This window comes from Varroa jacobsoni, unplaced genomic scaffold (genome assembly GCF_002532875.2).
Source record: "Varroa jacobsoni isolate VJ856 unplaced genomic scaffold, vjacob_1.0 scaffold_1408, whole genome shotgun sequence".
In the NCBI taxonomy this organism is placed as follows: Eukaryota; Metazoa; Arthropoda; class Arachnida; order Mesostigmata; family Varroidae; genus Varroa; species Varroa jacobsoni.
The window spans coordinates 69,811-92,176 of NW_019214310.1; the positions used below are offsets into that span (position 1 = coordinate 69,811).

At 36.6% G+C, this 22,366-nt stretch overlaps 2 protein-coding genes across 10 annotated transcripts; one reads left to right on the forward strand and one right to left on the reverse strand.

Moving 5' to 3' along the window:
• Positions 1–5,117: 5,117 nt before the first annotated feature.
• Positions 5,118–9,464, reverse strand: LOC111269722 (uncharacterized). Of its 7 annotated transcripts, none has more exons than XM_022849531.2 (5): positions 9,361–9,464; positions 8,363–8,562; positions 8,044–8,114; positions 7,375–7,530; positions 5,118–6,256 (listed from the first exon to the last, which is right to left on the reverse strand). In XM_022849531.2, the coding sequence occupies exons 2-5, from the start codon at positions 8,517–8,519 to the stop codon at positions 6,083–6,085; spliced, it is 558 nt and encodes a 185-aa protein (XP_022705266.1). In that variant the 5' UTR covers positions 8,520–8,562; positions 9,361–9,464; the 3' UTR covers positions 5,118–6,082. The 7 variants fall into 7 exon arrangements, with proteins under 7 accessions (XP_022705266.1, XP_022705267.1, XP_022705265.1 ...); XM_022849532.2 differs by having other exon boundaries at positions 8,363–8,401; positions 9,247–9,464; XM_022849530.2 differs by having other exon boundaries at positions 9,247–9,464.
• A 643-nt stretch (positions 9,465–10,107) lies between these two features.
• On the forward strand, positions 10,108–21,995 carry LOC111269721 (putative ATP-dependent RNA helicase DDX23). Of its 3 annotated transcripts, none has more exons than XM_086972213.1 (16): positions 10,108–10,385; positions 11,224–11,491; positions 12,740–12,815; positions 13,956–14,120; positions 14,341–14,463; positions 14,673–14,813; positions 15,077–15,196; positions 15,393–15,529; positions 15,830–15,966; positions 17,064–17,317; positions 17,663–17,821; positions 18,116–18,250; positions 18,860–18,960; positions 19,316–19,562; positions 19,854–20,046; positions 20,494–21,995. In XM_086972213.1, the coding sequence occupies exons 2-16, from the start codon at positions 11,235–11,237 to the stop codon at positions 20,715–20,717; spliced, it is 2,469 nt and encodes an 822-aa protein (XP_086828339.1). In that variant the 5' UTR covers positions 10,108–10,385; positions 11,224–11,234; the 3' UTR covers positions 20,718–21,995. The 3 variants fall into 3 exon arrangements, with proteins under 3 accessions (XP_086828339.1, XP_022705259.1, XP_022705260.1); XM_022849524.2 differs by having other exon boundaries at positions 10,109–10,397; XM_022849525.2 differs by lacking the exons at positions 10,108–10,385; positions 11,224–11,491 and adding an exon at positions 12,377–12,471.
• Positions 21,996–22,366: the final 371 nt, after the last annotated feature.

Here is a 22,366-nt window from a genome sequence, read left to right on the forward strand (position 1 = left end):
GTACTTACAATTAGTACATTTTCGTTTAAATTCGAGCTGTCAGCAATTCAATCTGAAGCGAGTAAGTAGGCAGATATGTAGATTTATGTATGTACGTTTCCATATCGGGGTGTCAGATAAAACCTGAAACTGGGTGAATATAGGAAGAAGCTCAATTTTGAATCCGTTAGAATCATAGGTGATATCAGAAAATAAGATTTGAAGGATGGCTTTTCCGCAACCGTAATCGTGAGATTAATGGGATTGTATTTTTAGTGTTGTAAAAATCTACTTCTAGTCAATAGCTTTACAGTGTATCTATGAGTAAGATAGCCTAACGCTCCCCATGTAGTGACTGGGAATCGACTCTTTAAATATTTGATGGTATACTTGAACCAATCAATTTACTTTTACACGAATTCTGTCTGACACTTAAAATGTATATAAACACAAGACAGTAATATTAAGCATGTATGTTATATAAAGCCTTACGCCTTGAAATATTGGCCATTTATCTACTAAGATAAATGTGCCAATATTTTAATCAATTATGTGCTAAGATCGGTATTTTGCGATTTCAAGTTGTTGGAATCATGAACTAAAATTGTAAAGGCTTTCCAGAGAAACAAATGCGTGTGCAACCACAGTGTCAATATGAAAGTTTCCACTTGCGATCAATGATATAATATCGAAATACGGCCTAGGGCCTTAAACACCCTTGAAACGTGTCTTAAAATAAAAAAATCACGAGTAGTACATTCTTTAAAACTCATATTTGTGTTCTGTAGATTTTTTTGTTTATTGTTAGCCACTCCTTAAAAATGACTGAAATGACCAGTAGAAAGACAAATGCTAAAATGAAGAATATTACGGTCGTCCATTCAGGAGCAGAAGCGTGGTATCAGTCAGTAATGATTAGCCATCATCTAACATCAGTAACTTGTATCTACCTATCTAAGCCATTTACTGTGAGAACGTTTTTTAGCGTGTGTTGCCTTTAGGCATCTGCTCCGAAAGTCTTCCTCGAGAATGCTATCAAGATTACTAACAGTAGAATAGTAGAGAGCAATGCGGATATGGTTTTGACGCTTTGAACGTCTTCATAAACTTTATTTAACTGTAGAACCTCACAACCAGACATGAAGGCCGAATTATAGAAAAAATCGATAATGACATAAGGCTATTCCATGGCACGATGCTCGAGCTTTACGTCTTTGAAAAACTGCGTGATACTTCATTAAGCGTGTTGCTAGTACAGACTATCTTGGTTATTGGTGTAACAAAAGAATAAAGAGCTACATAATTAATATAATGACCGCCACCGTGGCGGGATGTTTAAGATTCTAAGCTTACAGTTTTGTGGTCCCGTATTTGAGCCTAAACTGAAACTCGGTGAGTGAATTAATATCCACTCATAGTAAATATCACTACTACACCCCGTATCCGTAACATTATGGATAATGGGATCTACTGCCACATGCAACAGGCCTCAAGCAGAAGTATAGATACTGAATGGTTTTATCCCCGTGCAAACAAATACCCTAGTACGTAGGATCACGGAAGATGTATAGTAAACAGGTTTTTCATTGACGCACTACAGTTAACGCCTTCGAAACGAACAACAGTGCTGATCAAAAATAAAAATAGCGACACGAACTAATTTATCGTGTTGATAGCATGAATATAGGAAAAATATGGCACGGCGAGGAAAAATAAGACATTTATCGTAGACAAAATAAAATAGCATTGAAAGTATTCATGTAATATTACAGCAACCCAACTGCTGCAATAAATGGGGCTCTACTAAAAATAGCAGATTTATTTATTCATATATTCAGAGCTTGCCATGTTGCACCAATGAGTTCTTTGACAATATCGCTCGTTGTGTGAAAACTACAAGCTACTGTTTTATACAAACTATAAACCGAGTATCAGCAATGCTGCTGCTGGCTGTGCCAATGCGGCTACTTTAGATATGTCACGTCTAAAACCAGTTTAGCGAAGCTTTTTTGCATCTCCCTCAGAGTCATTTTCACGCTCCGATCCATTGTTAACTCATGGGTGCTGGCTCGGATTGTGTAACTGGACATTCTGTAACTGCAAATTGCTATAATGTTATTTATTTTCTCGTCCATAGGGCGACACATTGGGAGAAATGGGCTAAAATCACTTTAATTGGGTGCGTCTTAGAGTGCAACTGAAGTCAAACATGTTTAATTAGTTGATAAATAGGGTTGGAAACAAGCCCGAGACAGTCAGGTAAATCATAATCTTGCATTTTGGGGTGAGCCGATTGATCCAACAGCACGAAGCAGTTAACCCTAGAATGCGGCCGTTAAAAAATAATCTACTTATGCTGATACAAAGTTACAGTAAGAAAATTCTGTTCAACAGCTATAACAAATCGTGCAATAAATGGAGTCTTCATATGATGTCAAACTCTAAACCTAATTTTCTCTCTAACTTATGCCTGACCTTACGGTTCGCTGTGTACCGGGCTATTTGGTAGCTTCTATTGTGTCTAGTTTCCACTATTCCAATTAAAGTCAGAAAGGCAGTACGTTCATGTGTGCCTATACTGGACTTCTAAAGTACCTTTTGTTATTTATCGGTTTTACCAGTATCCCTCTGATTCTAAACATTATGAATATATTTATTAGAACTTATTAAACTGGTAATTTGTAAAAATTGCGTAGATAGTGCGTGTTTCGTCACGCACCTCTCAGGCAAAGCAAACATAACTCCTACCTGTGCACGAGGTTCGTACACTAAAAAAACTATGAGCGTCTTCGATTTCTAACAACGACATGCAGCCTAATAAGTTGAATATAAAGACTTGTATTCAACCAACATCACTTGGCAGATATGCACTTATTCTATGTCGGGCCAAACAAGGAACAGATTTTAATCTTGTAGAACGTTGCATGTCGACGTTCACATAAGGCATTTTTTTTAGGTCTCGCAAGTAAAATTTTGCCCGTTGAAGTTGTTTTGAGGATTCAATAAAAATAAATGGTTGCAAAAAGATACTGTGTATATAGTGAACATATCAAACAGTTCCACTCCAGTTTTGGAGTTCTGCCCAGGGCCACTCTCTTGATGGTCAACTAAAAAAGCAAATGATATAGCAGGAGTACTATTTGCGACTTTATTTTTTGTTTTTCCGGCAGTATTGGCTTTATGTGTGTTTCTATTATCGATTAATTCCTCGATTTTTCCTTCTCTATTAAATATTGCTCCTTGCTGAAAAATGAAGGCATGGAAAGGGGACATTTAAAAGTCACAAAGAAACGACAAATAAATCAGTGAACGCGGCAAAAAGGGAAGACGCAACAAAGACTTAACATGTTGCGGAACAGAGTGAGTCAGATACGATTTTATGGAGAAAAAGTACGCCATGATACTTCACTGTTAAACCTTGTTTCAATGATTCACTAGTCTTATTTTACATTTTTAAGGTTTTTTTGCGGGTGTCTTTATCTCTGCTAACCCGAAGTGAGACTAACAGGTGACTGACACTAAACCTGACTGTTTCCGATTTACATTATGACTTATTAAAATCAGAATAAAAGCTTAAATGTTGCCCTATTCTTGGCGGTGCGCCACCGAACGTGGCAGCTATTTGGAAGGAGGAAACTGTATTTTAGTGTTTTTACGGCCTTGTTTACACGGCCAATACATACGACGGTGAACAGACACTTTACCTAAACAGAAAACAAAGCCTTAATTACACATATTTCAATTTTTTTTTAAGTATATAACAGTTCCCTACTCTTGTCCAGTTTAAAAATAATTACTTTAGGAGCCAAAGTTTAAGCGAAAAAAAATGCATCTGTTAGGTTGTTACAAGCGAATACGGCGAAGCTTGAAATCGAATAACTTTTACACATTCGCCTCAGCGCTCTGACAGCTTTTGGATAACCAAATGTTTACCATTTGCATTCCCGTAAGTAACCTCTTTGTCTATGATTTATCTAAATAAATCAATATGAAATCATGTTTGTCCACTAGTTATTTTCATTAGGATATGGAAAGCCCTGTGATCACACGGAGTGGGTAAAAGCCAACGTGGAATACTTCGTTGCTCAATCCAGGAAGTAACTGAAGCATGACGATGAGGTCTAGCGTTGTCTGATAACCATACTGCGTGCTTTCAATCACTGTGCCAATGAACTTGAAGTAATAAACTGAATTCATTGTTTCGTTTTCGGCAAGTATTTCGTAGCATCAAATACCCCTGATATTCATTGCAAGTATTATTACCAGCTTACGTCCAAGTTCACTCGACATTGCCATTAAACTCGATTTCTCTCTAGAGCAACACCATAGCTTGTCTAATCCCTCTCCAACTGGCGGTGTAGGTTAAATCTTGCTTCGCGTATAGCGGCCGTATGTTTCATACAGGTTCTTTTGACAAAGTTTCGCACGTAAACTTGACCATTTAGTATTCATTTTTGAGTCTGAAAGATGTTTTCCTTTTGAATATATTTTTTCCTGGAATAAACCTAACTGGTTTCATTCACACGTTTCTAGAAAACTAAGCATCTTTCAGTCAAATTTATCACTGAGCGACGCTTAATTGGGACGTGACTCAATTTCAAAGTTTGCTATATTCACTTCTAACAGCTTAATAGTTCCCAGAAGAGATGCCGGCTTAAAGACTACAGGGGCCTTGTGTGACTCCACTCTAGTTCTGCAAATTTATTCTTAACGCAAAGAAGTGATCTTTACAGTCATAGACGTTAAAATGTTATATATATAAACACCATTTCGTATACGCTTTAAAAAATTAAAAATAAGTACTTGTACCTTATTGTAAGGTACGTGCTGCAATTTTAAAGTGACCAAAAACATGAGTAAGCACTTTAGCGCGGATACGGGTATCAAAGTGCATTATTAATTCCATCGAGATATCGCTTAGATGTCTATATTTCGATTGTAATCAGAAACAAACTTCTAATTGAAATGAGATTTTTTGCCCTCTCCGGAAAAGTACAGACTTCCATTGAACCAAATCATAATGAAAATTCTTCTGACCGATAAATCACAGTCCAGCGAAGATAGGTCGACGGCCACTTAATTTTGCTCACAGTCTGCTTATTTCGCTAATTAGTTACATCAATAAAATACACTCTTACTGACGAATTATTACCTGTGCTCGCATTTACTTTATTCACATGACTTTGGCACTTAATGTCAGTGTCATTGTCGCAGCTTCGGTGCGTTTGTCTGTGTATATTTGAGCCTTGTGCCAAAGACAGCCATATGTTACTTCACTCAGGAACCTCCGTCAACAGAAATTTCTCGATGCACAGTACGAAAAAACGCAACGATATGATGTACTAACGAAAATGGTTTTTCACCAATTTCATGAAATAATATGCTTGGCCTGTTTACATTTTGAACGCGCAAACTTGTATTTTAGGCGTTTACAGTAATAAAACAATTTCTTAATTGAGGCTCTAAATATCGTACTCGCAGTATTTAGAACATAAAGAAACCTTTGTTTTTCCGACCCATTAAACAGAATATCGGTGAAAAAGTCCAACACAAACAATGTCTTGTATCGGTTAGACCAAAGTTCAGAAATATAATAAGTAAACAAGGCAGTTAACGTGGTGAATCGATTGAGCCGACCTATTTTGTCCTGCTAGCTTTTTTCGTATCGTTTAAGAATTGTATATGCACATACGTCGACATTAAATAGATAGAATTAAGAATTAATATATGAACTAGGTTATACGACCATTGCTAGTTTACTGTGTTAGTTTTCTTTCGAATTATACATACTTAATAGCTAACATAACGATATATCACTTTTATATAAGTGACGAAACACATTATTGAAACAACAATACTATACTAATTATTCAGGTTATTATCATATGTGTGATAGATTGATTGTGCTTTCCTTTGAGTTTCTTTTTGAATCTTAGGAAACATTACTATCTATTCACAACGCACTCTTCGTATTGAGTTTCCATGTTCACTTCCTAATTATGCATTAATATATAATACTTGATTATGGAATCATTCGCAATAATTATAGATATACAAGTAAACGACAATTTGTATCGACACAGGGTGTTATTATAATGATTTTTTACTTCTGTTCAGGACACGTAGGCGGCTTCGGCGCGTGGCAGCCACCGTATCCATGACGAGGCGGCGGAACCGGTAGTGCTACCGTGCCTTGAGCTCGAAGTTCATCTGCTTCCCATTCAATATACTGCAATGATTCGCTTACCGATTCCAAAACTCGGTAAACATCATCCACCTGATTTAGGAAAATAAGAAAGCAAAAGAGAAAACAGATGATTGAAATTTCTACTATCTTTAAGAACCAGCTCAGGCTACGTTCGTCCTAGTTTCGACATAATGTAATTGACTTTTCGAGAAAATACTAGTGTTAATTGTTTATAGCAAAATTTTTATTTCAATTTACTTTCGGCACCGTTAGCGACAAAAGTTTTCTATTTTTTATAGAGATAAAAGCAAATGAGCTCCTGAAATCAATGTCGCATCCAATTGTGTAAGGTTCTCGTACATGCTTAAAAACCAGTAAAAGTTCCACTGGCCTCCAATTAGTTCTAAAGTTCGAAGAAGCTCAGTTACGTTATTCGCACCTTAATAGGCGTTAACGTTATTTGCTCCACCTCCTTTTCCGCAATAATTTCTGGAATCCAGAAATTATTACAGAACTTGCTTTTGCCATTTTAGACAAAATATATACCAACACAGAGCTTTACTTGGGTGTCGCACTAGAAAACGGATAGCAAGTTCCATTCAAGACAGCGATCCTTGTGAGAATAATCAGAGATATGAAACAGTGTACAAGAAAACAATTTACGTGTATCCTGATTTGAGATTATTGCAATAAATCTTGCATAGTTGTGAAGCAGATTCATTGGAGACCAGGATGACATATTAAAGGTTGAGAACTGTTGAGTCTTTTAGCAATAAAGGACCTTTATATCATTTTTTTTTGCTTAAGTAGCAAGAGGTATGCAAATTACTGCAATAAAGAGCATACTTAACTGTGCAACATATATGTAACCTTAATACCATTCTATAATTTCATAATATTATAGGGTAGTCTGATGTGAGTCAATAAAACGTTCTGACCACAATAGTCATTGTCGCAAATATTATTACATTTCAAACATATACTAACATTATATATCATGATATAGTGTTATAATTAATATTTCAAATGGTATAACACCATGGTGTTAGTGTATGTCTAGTTATATGTTGCTTTTAATTGAAATATTTCGCGTATCTACTGCTACTTAATCAAATGAAAAATGAAGACTCTTCAACGTTTTGAGACGTTTACCTTACCCAGTATGTAATTGATTATAAATATATCTAATAAATAGACAACTGTCTTACCAATTGTTGTCCTCTGACGAGGTCAAGCGCAATATCATCGATTTCTTTGATGGCCACTGTGTATGGAAGAGCCGCAGCCTCTTGAATACCCTTGGCCAAGGAGCTGTTGGCCTCTACCAAAGCGCGGCATGGTACCGGACGGGTCGGCCATTCTTGCTGAGAAAGTAACAATCATTATTACACAGAGGTGTAGAAATATAAATATAAGAAACCAGTAGTATAACATGGAATGGAGCCCATCTTTATTGCGTGTATCAAACTAATAAAAACGTTACTGGAAGGAACACCATTCGATTACAAGCGCTTTAAGGACAACCAAGTCCAGTTATTAGTTTTGTTATCGCGTTCGCCAATCGCCATAACCAATGCAGCTCTATTTTCATTAAAATGGCTTGAAAAAAAATTTACAGGGGGCATATAAAACGACCAATAGCTAACCTTGACACATTACTTATACGAAAGCTGCTTCTGGTAAAAACTTGGTTCACCCTACAGCAACAAATTTTCAAACATTTTATGTGAATGCTATTTTCTTGAACAAAGATTTGAGGAACAGTGCGTTTACTTGCAGCAACCATTTTTTAATTCCTTCCTAATATTGCTTACGGGGCGATAATAATTATATTTGTATTGCGCTACACCTTAAATGTAGTTCTTAAAGCTTCCAACCTGTGAAATAGCAGTTATAGAGCCTGAGGCTTGCGTAAGGGATGAAACGGAGCACGTCTCAATTGATGTTCCTGGAAATAGAGATATCAATTCATAATAAGACGATGTAACAGAGTTGCATCGGTGCGATACGCGACAATAGACTGAAGATGAGCAAATAGAAAACCTGTATGTGTAACACGGACCAGAATGCAAATTTTCGTTTATGCATTCATGAGCGAAAGCGGTCTGACAGTACGATTTTCTTCTTTGGATCATAGCTATACTAATGGTAACATAATTTTCTGTTTCTACTAATCTAATGTTAATGATCGCTCACCTTGTCTATTAAGTCCAGAGATAGCAATACTCCCAGGTGCTGCGAATGTAACAACAGATGCTTGAAATTTGGCCCGACATAGCTCACTTTCTCCTTCGTCGCTTTCTGAAGCCTCCCCCGCTTCTACGACAGCTCGTTTACTCTTTTGCGAGCTCATATCGGATACCAGAGACAACTTTTAGTTTTCACCGCTTGTCAGTCTGATTTGAATAACACAACGCGAATGTGCTCATCACTAATTACAAACAACAAACAGCATGTCTGTATGTACAAAATCAATAGTTAAGAAGGTATTCTAATGAAAAGCAGAATCGCTGATGTCTCCCGAGGCCACAATCTAATCTGCTATTTTAAAAAAGTTTTAAATGAAACATTTTTCTTTTATAGGTTATCATAGGTTTTTTATAAATTTGTCTTTTGAGCTTAAGTTTTGACCCAGTACCTAGAGGCTGCACACCAAATCCTCGAATTTCTTTGAAACAGCTTCACGCTACAGTCATGGAAAACTGGCTTCAAGGGTGAACTGAGGCTTCAGAGTCCAGCAAACTATTTAATAAGCAGTTGTGTTGTATATCTTGAAATGCTACATTTAGCACGCTCAAGCTTTACGTTCAGGACCCCCTTCGATTTTCATTTTTGATTAATGATGAAATTCGTCACAAAATCATGTTTATTTCTTTCAAAATTTACTGGTTCCACTGAATGCAAGGTGCTATCCACAGCATATTAATTATATCAGACAGAAAAGACTTATGATAAAACAACCGAAAGGTCGCGACCATACAAATCACCCATGTGTGATAATCAATAGCACGCAGAGCCGTTCAAGTGACCTAACAAATATTATTTTTAAGGTTTGTTTAAGGTAAGTTAATAGCACTGACAAGGACAACTGTACAAAAGGAACATCGAATAAATTCCGACATATGCAAGTCACCAGATATACTTAAGTTCAAGTCTATTTAAAACGCCTTTCTTAGGCGACTGGATTGATCCACCTCTTTTTACTGTAAAGGAACATGCAACTGATTTCACTCATCCGCTGTCAATGGAAAATAGTTGAAAAAACGAGACGTTATCGTATAAACAAACGGACTATTTGCATAGCAGTGTCGTCTGCTTGTAGCTAATTATTTTGTCTCAAAAGAACTATTTAATATGAGAACAATAAAAAATTTAATTTGTTTCACAATTAAAAAAAATATGAACATGCTTGAAGACTACCTTTTCAAGCAAAAAATATAATTTTTAATGATGTGTGGTACTTGTTTAAACAGCTACTGATAAATGCGTACGATATTAAACAGTCGCTCTTATCGCAATGTGACTATACATTTAGGAATAATGTGCCTTAACAAACAATGTCAACTGCCGAGATATGTTTTAAATATTTTCTTTATTCACACAGGTTATGTAAAATGTGTCGTTAGCAGACTTGAAGCAGCGGCCCCTGCGCCTCGCCATTCATAATGTTTCATATATGAATTCGTAATGTTTGTATACTTAATTGGTTTTTATAGCTCTTAGTCCATTCGTTACGATTATCTTAAAATAAGCTTATAGATGACTGATAGTCATCCAGTAGATAATGATTCATTGTAGCGCGACAAGGCAAGTGACTTCGAGAGGAATAGGACTTCCCTCAAGCTAGTTTCAATTTTTAGCGCGTCGGTGAATAATCATTAAAGGAGAGTCGGATCAAGAGTTGTTTAGTTTCGATTTTTATATTTGTCGGAACATCCCGTCGATTAATAAGCTCCATAATAAAGGCTATGAAATGTAACTTGAACAAAATGGTTTCTGTTCTACATGTAGACCCAAAGAAGTGTTGTCGTTCTACACCAACTTTTCATCTCCATGGTTTATTTCATTGTGCAAAAAATTAAAAAGTGTATTTTGTTTTAGTGTGAGTACATGGACTGAACGCTTGGCTCATGTGGAAAACAAGGATTAAATAAATATATGCTAAACATAACCTAGTAACAAGGTGCTCATCTTGTGAAGACCCATTTGCCTAGAATTGGTGTGTAATAAAGTAAGTTACTTGATTTCTGATTTTCTCGCTTCGGTACATTAAATGCCGGTGTAATTTACGCTATTTCGAATACTTCAAATTCCCCTAATAGGATTCTAGAAATTCACGAACATACTTATCTGTTATGTTTTGTCTATTTCTATACTTGCTTTAAATTAATACGCACGAAAATGGTAACTGACCACTGTTAAGGAAATATATTACATTCATTTTTGTATGCTGTATTCATGCTAATAACAAAAATCTAATATCATTAACCTTAAGTTGTGGGGCGCGCAGTTAAGTAGATAAGGGTAGATCTTAGTTTTAGGTGTAAACACTTAGCGGCTTCCCGCCTTTGCCAATATCCGAGGTCACATATTGTACAAATTATTAAGGATGTTGCAGACATTGAAAAAAATCCGTGCAGCTTAACGAACAATTTTTACCACGCATTTTTACTTGAGAGTATAAATTGTTTTCGTTTACCAGATCTACAATCTCGAACTTCATGAACAGAGTACGTGGTGCGCGCTTTGTAATTTTTTTTAAGCCTTTGACCCATTAATTCAAGATACGCAGGGCAGAGAAATCTTGAGTTTCAAAACCTTTCTTATTGAAAACGGACTGCTTATATTTAAGTATAAATTCGTTATATATAAAATAAAAAGATTAACTTGTGTTCTAGGTTCACGTATTAACCCTGATTTTCATAAATGATTTGTTTAAAACACCTTACATCTTAAAAACCTGACAATATAGAATATAACGACGCTTATGAAGGCACTGACAATATGTGCAATGTATTAAAAAGCAAAATATTTTTCTTGTCATTGGAAAACTTTAGGAAATAAATATATGTCAACTTACGCTGACTATCGGCCAGAAAGGCGCCGTTCGCCTGAACGTCCGCGTCGCCGAAGCCCTGAAACCCGAAAGGAAGGCGATCAGAGGATCAGAGAAAAGGACAAAGATGCCCGAGATTTAGCCAAAGATCGCGAAAGGGAACGCGAAAAGGATTCACGGAGATCCGAACGGGATACAGATTCAAGAGACAGGAACAGTAGAAATTCTACAACGTTGCCTGATAGGAACCGAAATAGAGATAAATCGAGGTAAATAGTCATATAAACAACGGCAGCATCTTTCTAGGGCAAGTATGATATTTCTAACTTATCTAACCATGAATTAATTTACTTAGATACCTGTCACAGCCTCATATGAAAAGAGTGTATCCCTAGCTAATAATATCGCAATTAGTTGCAGTATGTTACCAATGTACCGTAGGTAATAAAGAAGTCAAGTAAATTCTTCAAACCACTATAGAAGTACATTCGGTTAATCCGTTTGCCTGAGAACCTGTGGGTTATTAAACAACAATAACATAGAGTAGGGCAACCTATATTTAGCTATAAAAAAAAAATCTACGATAACCGTTAACAACTCTGAAACTTGGAATTGCGTGGGAGTCCAATAAATGAATGAGGATTTATTACAAATACATATGTAAAATTCTTCTATCTTCGACAACAATCATTTTTTGCATCGCTTGATGACCTGTGAGTATACATCTTTGCGAAAAAAAGGAGACGGTAATAGATTTCTACATCTAGCTTGCCACGACCAACTAAAGATGTGTATAAGTTTCAAAGATGAAACAGTTTTTCTTATCCCAAAAAAAAATTCAAAGGGCAAAAAATCGTAAATTTTTGGCGAGATTTAAAGTTAAAAGTAGTATTTATGATCTCAAGAACCAGCAGGCTTATGTGAAAAAGTAGCTGAAGAGAGAGTTCCAAAGCCACTGATTAGGTACGCATTAGCATAGCAATTTTACTTCTGTGCTGCAACAGGAAGTTTTAGGTTAAGCTAGAGAATGACTCGTGAAAAGAAACATTTAAGCGATAGAATAAATGCCTTTACCGGCTACTGTGGAAACCTATCCATTATTTGGTTGAACTTTTGCGCTAATCTCGGGCACTTTTGCTCGATGCTTCTGCAGTTGCGTGAAGGCTATAAAGTAGAACGTGCGTACTACAAGTCCATTTGGAAAAGTGCAGAGTGGTAGTGCGGGAGCCTATATCGAGCTGAATATGAGGTTCGAACTTTTTCAATATTTATAAAAATCTACTGGTTGATACCTTTTCTATCCCATTATCAACAGCTCTTTTATATATATATATATATATATATATATATATATATATATATATATAAAGGCGAGAGAGAGAGAGAAAAAGACTTCATATGTACTATATACTTTCGTAAATGTTACGTCTCTTGGTAGTTGGTAAAACTTGACGAAATCCATTCGGGCCATAGCGAGTTTATTATCTTTACATTGCATTTTTACAATTGCTTTATAGGGGACGAAGGAGATCAAGAAGTCGCTCTCGGGACAGGCGGATCAAGGACAGAAATGACAAGGATGATACCAAAGAGGTGTGTCAAGGGTTACTGACCATTCAGTCGTTTTCGTCATTGATATTTTACGTCAGTTGAAAGAATATATGTAGTTTGATAAAATATGATAGTGGTTATAAAAGGTTATAAAAGCTACACAGGACAATTCTAGCCACGACTTATAGTTTCTAAAAAGCAGATTTTGCATTTGGTGAAGAAAAATTGATATTTATTAGGAGTTCGATAATCAAAAATTTGCTTAGATAACTAATAGGTTCATTACGGTAATATTATGGCACTATAACGCAAATTATTTTTGTTATTTGTATTAGTGCTGATGAATTGTTCGTTATTGGGCGATACATTATTATTATTATTATTAATCCGTTGACACGGTTTATTAATGAATGTGTGACTTTCATATTTCAATGTGTGACACTTTTTCTCACGATTTCTACCAGTAATTAAGCGGACATAGCGAACTTAATCTTTAATAGAAGGCTACGGCCTTTTCAAGCATACCACATCCCGATGCACTCATGACTTGTGCAACGCGGAACTATTCATAAGTTACTAACAATTCGTTAGATTGAGAAAGGCAGAAATCGAAACAAGCTTGGAACTGGCAAACGTGCTGATTCCTGTTATATAGTACCGAACAATAGAAGTCAAAAAACATAAGATTCGTTAGCTCGAGTCGTGTAAGCCTACTCTAGATGCTACATGTTATTGATGGATCGATGTGCTTTATGTCGTCTAGAGGTTGTAGCTCTGTCCGCAGGATAGGCTTTAAGAGTTACACACTAAAGTGCAAACTACCTGTATTCGTGTCCAAAACGAAATGAAGATATCCATGAGCAAATGTACACAAACTGCACCTAGATACATAAGCACCAGCATTTGATTTCTGGATCCATATATATTGATATTACGAAGGAGCTATCTTCTTCCAGAGGGAAAGTGTGAACTTTTAACACGCTTACATGAAACTGTTCTTTAAGCTTTAAATATTTAATTTTATCCCTATTATCATATCACTTTCATATCGTAGTGAAGTGAACCCTTTCAAATATTTCGTTATAGTTTTTAATATAAATCACAAAACGTTTGGTCTAAAATCTATAGCTCTGACAGAAACATAGACACAGCTTAATGATTAATTTTGTATCTTTTAATTAGGTGATAAAAATTGAAGATGATGAGGAAGATGAAAAAAATCGTCTGGAAAAACCTCCTGACACGGGATCTGGCGGCGAGGCTAATAACAACAAGGAAAAAAAGGAGCCTCTTTCACTGGAAGAGCTTCTTGCCAGGAAAAAAGCGGAAGAAGAGGCCAAGACTAAGGTAATATTATTTATGAAATAAAGGTGTTCTTGTATTATACCTATAACATGATAAGACGTTTCAAAATAATTTATCCCAATAAAACTAGTTTTGCCTACTTACCCCTTTAAGAACGGACAATTTTAATGCAAAGGTAAAGTAGAGATCTAAAATACTTCCTAAATATAAAATAATATTTTGTAGCGAAACACTGTTGATAATTGAGGACTTATGTTTTTAGCCAGTGTTTCTCACTAAGGAACAGCGCGCAGCTGAAGCGATGAAGAGACGGCAACAAGAAATTGAAGAACAGAGAAAGCGGATGGATGAAGAAAGGCAAAACAGACAACAGTTCCTTGATGAGGTAAGTGTGAACTCCGTAAATGCCATTAGTCAAAGAACTTCATGAAGAAAACTAAGCATGAACACTTACATATACTTTCATCACTTCGGGTAACAAAAATGCTAGGAAAAAAATATCCATTTGTGTATATTATATGGCCGCTTTACAGTTCGACAAAGGTGCCGGAAAGATGTTGAACTACCGTGTATATGTTTTTCCTGAATTTTTAGGTTCGTTCTAGAGGTCGCAATGATGAACGCGAACGAGAGCGACGGCGTGAAGAGAGACGCCGAGCTGAAGAAGAGCGTAAAGAGCCGATGCCGGGAATGAGTTCTCAAAGAGATCGAGCCAGAGAACACGAGGCCATTAAGGTTTTTTATTCACAATAAGTTAAGAGCCCCAGGCTGAAAGAGGCCCAGCTGGTCATTTATCTTATTTTTTTTATTTATTTATATTATTTATCACTTATCATTTATCCGCTATGTTTTTTTTACCTATGAACTGAAGAAGGTATGTATAGTAAAAATAAAACATGTAGTTATTATTAATGTCAGTAGTAATGTTGTCACGGTATTTATGTTAAAAAGCACATAAAGATTTTCGAATAATGATAGTTACCCGTTTTGACTTATAGGAGCGTTATTTGGGCATCGTTAAGAAAAAGCGACGAATCCGGAAACTTAACGATAAGAAATTCGTATTCGACTGGGACGCCTCTGAGGACACAGGGAATGATTATAACCCTCTTTATAAGGTACGATACCTTGAATTAAGTAATTTTTAAAGATACGTAAGTCTTAATGCACACTTGTAAATATGCATGCGAATTGGCCTTGTTTACAACATTTACTCCTGCACGTTGGTCAGAGTAATATACCAGATGTGTTTAAGATAACAGAAAAACAAAAAGTAAGAGATAGTCATTACATATTTTCTCGGGACGATTTCAGGAACGACATACTGTGCAGCTCTTTGGCCGTGGACACGTAGCTGGAATCGATATAAAACAACAGAAAAAAGAGCAAAGTAAATTTTATGGTGAACTTCTTGAGGCCAGAAGAACAAAACAGGAGAAGGAGCAAGAACTGTACGTCATTTTTTTTGTACAAAACTGTTTGTATACTTGATATCTTGTAAATACTTTATTGGCCACAAACTATCACGCAGTATGGTTTTCCAAATTTCTTATATTTGCCAATTTCTTGTAATTCTGACTTCTGTAATGAGTTCTCTAAATAATTTTTTTAAGTTACCCATTGTTTGTTCCCTTCGGAGGCATGGTAACTTCGAGAACACTGTTGTCATATTAAACATTTGCTTTAACGATGTGCAGAACAGTCAAAGTAGTTGATAATAACTCGAGTTGTTTCTTGGCATCGATTTTCAGAGTTCGTTTGAAGAAGCTCAAAAATCGGGAAGAAAAGCAGAAATGGGATGATCGCCACTGGACTCAGAAGGAAGTCACAGAGATGACAGAGAGAGATTGGCGGATTTTCCGAGAAGACTTCAATATTTCCATTAAAGGTGGATTTATCTTTCCTCTTAACTTAACTAAGTTTACATAATTTGGTTACACAACGTTACTCAAATATTTTTTTTAACATTCAATAATAATTATCATGAAACCCATTTTTATAAGCGTGACGCGTCTAAATTGTCCTTATCTTAATTTTAATATATTCTAAAATTACCTAAAAAAGAACAGGTAATTCAATTATAGTTTTTTTTTTAATATACTAGAAGTGTTACGCATAGCAGTCATGATCGTATAACATAACGTCCATCTACTAGGATTACAGTTTCGATTTGGGACTTAGACCATTAACTATCGTTTTTGAAATATTTCTTTTTTAAACCCGCAAATATCTTTTTAATAGTAACCATACACCAAGTGATATTAGTATATGTTAAATACCGCTATAAACAAAATATCTCAACAGAGTTAACATTTTGGTGTAGTAGCCAGACCAAAGTCTCAAAAATTCGAGGGGTTCAAATTCCTGTCCAAAAGACCAAATTAGTCGGAAATAGTTTTTTAAGCTACTGTGGTGAATCGTCAACCCTTTATAGCTAAACCCTATCGAGAATAAATAGACCATCGATTTTTAGCAAAAAAAAAAGTTATTTTGATAGGGGTTTGTCCAGCATGAAAAAATGCCATAATAGCTAATTTTAAAACATCGAATACGATGCACATATGTTTGCCATGACGAGTTTGTTGTTTTGTTCTAAAAACATCTGCTTTTTATCTAGTAGTAGAAATAGTGGATAAATGCATGCCTACTGCGTTAAACAGGCTGCCAAATTTTTCTCAGTTTGAACGTACCACTCTACATGCACCTAATAAGAAAAAAAGTTTGGGGTATGGTAAAGAGTTATTATATCTATGCAAGGACGTTAATTGTATACTTAATCACTAAACATTTTTTGGTTTTTAAACATGGTAGATTCAAATCCGTCATTTTAAGTTAGGTTTACTCATGGAAACATACTAATTGTATATATTCCTATAGTGTTTGGGAAATGCATTAGTATTAATTTGTTCTGATATACCATGGATTTGTTTCGCAGCGATGTTAAAATCTCAGTTACGATAATTTTGTTGATTTTGTTTAATATAGGTGGCAATATCCCGAACCCACTGCGCAAATGGAACGAGGCAAACCTTCCCCATGAGATTACAGCGACTCTTGAGGAACTCGGATATGAAGCGCCAACGCCGATTCAGCGGCAAGCCATTCCAATTGGTCTACAGAATAGAGACATTATAGGGGTAGCCGAAACTGGCTCAGGAAAAACTCTCGCCTTTTTATTTCCTCTGTTATGTTGGATTTCATCACTGCCCCAACAGGACGTCATCGAAACAGCCGATCAGGTTTGTTTGCTCATACATAAGGCAACCGTTTAACTGCTACTATAGGTTAAGCATTATGCTTAAGTTGTTAATAATACAATGCGACATGTGGATTATATATGGCGATTGCATCACCACAGCAATCAGTTTGCCGAGGGCATTCTATAATAAAATAGCTTCTTTTCTGTGATAGCTGTATATCTTTATTTAGTATTGTATGGTCTTGTATTAATATATTTAGTAATAAATCAGTTGTTTTCAGAGCATATATGTACTTCTCTGCTATGCAAATGACAATCCAGTTCCCAGTCATATTTAATTAGTTCTGTCCTCATATGAGTACATTGTCTTCTTGTCTGTATGCAGGGTCCATATGCAATTATTATGGCACCTACACGTGAGCTGGCTCAACAAATCGAAGAGGAAACGATAAAGTTCGCTAAGAAAATGCGAATTCGCACAGTGGCCGTCATCGGAGGTCTTTCCAGGGAAGAACAAGGATTTAAGCTGCGAATGGGTTGCGAGGTTTGTCTATTTCCTCTACCTGATCATAAAACCCATATTATCAAAAAAATAGACTAAAACCTTTCGGACCAGCCACGTATCTCCTTTAAATGTTTTTTTTTTTTTTTTTAAATAAAGGGTATGTTTGTCATGGCCTTCTTTTACTATTGCCATTGAAGGCAAATTATAATTCAAAGCGGTTGTGTTAGGTATGTTAAGCATGTATATTATTTTATATCCCTTTTGCAATATGGTTTTGAATGTAAACGGCTGTATTAACCAAGTAGTTTTTAATTACTGATATTTTATTTGCAGATTGTTATTGCTACTCCGGGTCGTCTGATTGACGTTCTTGAGAACCGATACTTGGTTCTATCGCGGTGCACATATATTGTTCTTGACGAAGCCGATCGCATGATTGATATGGGGTTTGAACCAGACGTCCAAAAGGTGTTGTTTATTTCTACATAAATTAGTAGTTTTATGAGAGAAAAACATTATAGTCTGAAATAATAACGATAAGTATCACATAACATGCAGAACATCACCCGCTTCTATCCATGCACACCCGGTCTCACTCACTTGCGTCCCTTTTTCAGACATGATTTATACGACACATAGTTAGCGAACACAACCCAGCACTGCTGCCCTGTTACTTCTCGAATTTAACCCGAAAGCGTATTCACCACTTGTTCAAAACCCGAGTTCTTGTTGCAAATGCTTTGAACAGCTATTGTTATTCTACTACGGTGTTCTTTTGGCAGCTTTCCCCACTCTTGGTGCCTATATTTTAGAGCTAGGAAAACTAAGCAATTTTATCATTTCTATGTCTCACAAACCTTATTGAGAAAATGCCTAAAAGATCCTCTTTTTCCCGTTTGCAGTAATCTATGAGAAATGTTTATTTTTCACGTTGTGTGAAGTCCACATGTGTGTATATACATACATTGCCCATGATTAGGAAGGAATTTTGTCGAAGTGTCAAACCGTTAATTGACACTAATATATGCTTATGTGCTGCTACCTCCGCCTTCATTTCATCCTGTTTTTTTATTTTAGGTTCTTGATCACATGCCTGTAACAAATCAAAAGCCAGATACTGACGATGCCGAAAACGAAGCCTTTCTGCTGGCCAATTTTAACACATCGCAAAAGTACAGGTACAATTAAATAGACAAATAACGTTAACTCGAGGTTTATGTTTCGCTTGTGTCCTTGATCAAAACTATGAATGAAGTGAAACTACAGGTACATGTGTACCCTCTGATCGAGTTTTCAGCTAACTGATTTATTAGTGATCTCTTCATGGCAGAACTCAAGTCTAATATTCGTTGCTTGTTTGCTAACATGATTATTATCCTTAGTCCTCAATTAACACAACAAATATTACTTGATGAGCTCATCAGCTAGACACTCAAATATTTTTGATTAACTTCCAAACGATATATATTGATTGAAAGCCTTACGACGTTAAGGGTGATTCGTCATAAGGTTGACTGCTTTGGTTTTTTTAAGGCAAACGGTGATGTTCACAGCCACTATGCCACCCGCTGTCGAGCGTTTAGCCAGAACATATCTCCGTCGCCCAGCTGTAGTCTACATCGGCTCGGTAGGCAAACCAACCGAGCGCGTTGAACAGATTGTACACATTATGAATGAACCGGATAAACGTAGGAAACTCGTTGAAATTCTCCAGGCCGGAGTTCAACCTCCCGTCATCATTTTTGTCAACCAGAAAAAGGGTGTCGATGTCCTTGCGAAGGTTAGCGTTAACTTTTTAACCATCCTTTCTTAGACTTAATACTAACGAAAACGTACAAAGATAGGCCTAGTTCTTCTCCAGCAATTTAATCGATTTCTATTTTAGGGTATATAATAATATTCAATCGAGTGCGAATGCTTCACATTTTCTAGATTGCCGTCAGCATTTAGAGCAAACACACGTACATATGTGTATGCGTACGCACTTATCATTTCTGGAAGTAAACCGCAGTTATGTAGAAGCTTATAGTATTATTGGAACTCCAACATTTACACCTCGATGAAATTTTAGGGTCTGGAGAAGCTTGGCTACAATACCTGTACACTTCATGGCGGTAAAGGCCAAGAACAGAGAGAATATGCCCTTGCATCGCTCAAAAACGGAACAAAAGATATTCTAGTGGCTACCGATGTCGCTGGAAGAGGAATTGATATTCAGAAAGTGTCGCTCGTCATTAACTATGACATGGCAAAGTCCATTGAAGGTACGTATACGAACAAAAGTTTCAAAGCCAGCACGCTGTTACATAATACATCAATTAATCGAAGAACACATTGTCTTTTCTAGCAGCAAACACATTGGCAAGCTCCAGAAAAAAAGTATTTCGAAGTATTACAAAAAGAACTATGTCCAGTCAGTCGCACAAAAAATATTATGGGCCAAGACGTCACGGTCGACTTGAGGCCTCAAATAGTACTAGTGTGCTTGCACCAGGAGATATAGAATACCATACAGTTAAAGTGCTTTGTAGCGCTGATATCGCCAGATATTGGGGATTACATATAATACTATTATCAGAGTAAAGCGTCTTAGTCGTGTAGTAAATATCCAATGGGTAGCCTTTGCAACTTAAATATTGTTCGCATCTGCATTACTTCCATGATGAGCAATTCGCGGATTGACTTAACCGCTTTGTTATTTTGTTCTACAGATTATACTCATCGTATTGGTCGAACGGGTCGTGCAGGTCACCACGGTAAGGCCATCTCGTTTTGTACCAAAGACGATTCGGCACTCTTCTATGACCTTAAGCAGATGTTGCTGGCAAGTCCTGTATCCAACTGCCCCACGGAACTAGCAAACCATCCCGATGCCCAGCACAAACCAGGCACCGTTGTCACGAAAAAACGGAAGGAAGAAAAAATCCTTGTGTAGTGTTTGCTCTCTGATTTCCAAATCCAGTTTTTGAGACTGCGCAATCTGGGCAACTTGCTGTACGTCAAATCATAGCTCAAATCATTAGCATGCGGACATGTTCATGAAAAATGAAATTATTATGAAATATTATACGTTTGAAATTAAAAAGTCAGCTCTTAAGAACTCCCCTTCCAGACGACAAAATACCTGCTAAGGCAGATTTATTTCGTGTAAATGCTGAAACCTTTTCGCGCCAGTACTTTTCACAATGGGAATGCTATATGCGGGACGGTGGGGCCCATGTTCAAATACATTACGAGCGGTGTAATGACATAAGGAGCTCAAAAAATACAAGAAAATGACTGTACTTCAGCCGGAGAACGCTTTTGATATGCCATGGAAAGGCTTTCTCGTATTTGGATTGGATACGCCCTAATCGCAACTCGTTACTTACGACGTCAGTAGGTACGGTAAGGTCCTGACGAGGGATGTAGGAAAAATTTATAATCCACAGGCAGCATAGAGTTAAGAAATGAGATACCGCTTTGTTAAAACAAAGAAACCGAAGTTTTGCTGTTCAGGTAGGATGGAGCTGGAAGGACGTAAGACTTAGCGCGATTAATTACTAATACCTACTAAAATTTACTGTTTCTGGGGATTTATCAGGCAATGGACCTACAGCTAAAAGCGATGATGCGCCTACGTTTCGTAGATCTTTTCCTCTCAGTAAAAAGCTAACAGTTTTGCGTCTTGTGTGCATCTGGTTCAAAGGGACGCGAAACGTGAATACACGCATTGTCATAGTTATGATGGAGTTGCATACAGACGCATTTGCATTTATGCGGATAATGAGATGTCTCGTTTGGGAGCCAATATTCTTCTAGCTGGCGTACATTGACGATCTAATTTTACTAATGCTATTATTACAGAAGAACGTCGTAGAAAAGTTACACCTTTTATCAGAAGTGAACAATCGTACTCTTAGCTGGAAGTAAGCTATTCGCTTTTGCTAAATGCTTTTATTCTTTTCGACATGAAAAGCTTCCAAATATCATGAAGGCGAAGTACAGCAAATTTAGAACCATCTGACAGCAGAACAGCTCTGTGCCATGACAAACAAGCCGCTTATCTAAAACAGAACTCTGCACTCCAACCGGTAAATTCGCTTCCTTTCTCGCGGTGTCCTTGATTAAGAGAAAGCAAACATAGAAATACAAGAGCTGGGTATCGTGGAAGCCGAGCTGGCATGTTTCTTTTCATGTATAAAACTCAATAAATAAAGTTTAGACCACATTATTCAATACGTATTTTGTTTTATAAAGAGATGTGTGACATAGTGGAATAAGTCATTTTGTACAGGACTAATCCAATATTTCATTGAACCAAAATCGCCTTTCCTTTTTTGTTCAATATACGTTGAATACGTGTTGATACCGAAAGACTTCAGAATATTATTTTAAGAAAAATACTTTACGGCTTTCATGAAGCTCGTTGTCACTGAAGCTCGTAAGTGATTTTCCCATCTAGTCTAGCAAGGTGATGACCTTAAACGTTTTTGACAATACGTTCGTTGGGCGCCTGTCTACGAACAGGACCATTACAATCACATCGCTAGTTCTTAAGTATGAGGTCGATTTTTATATCATCAAGTGTTTGTTATATCTCTA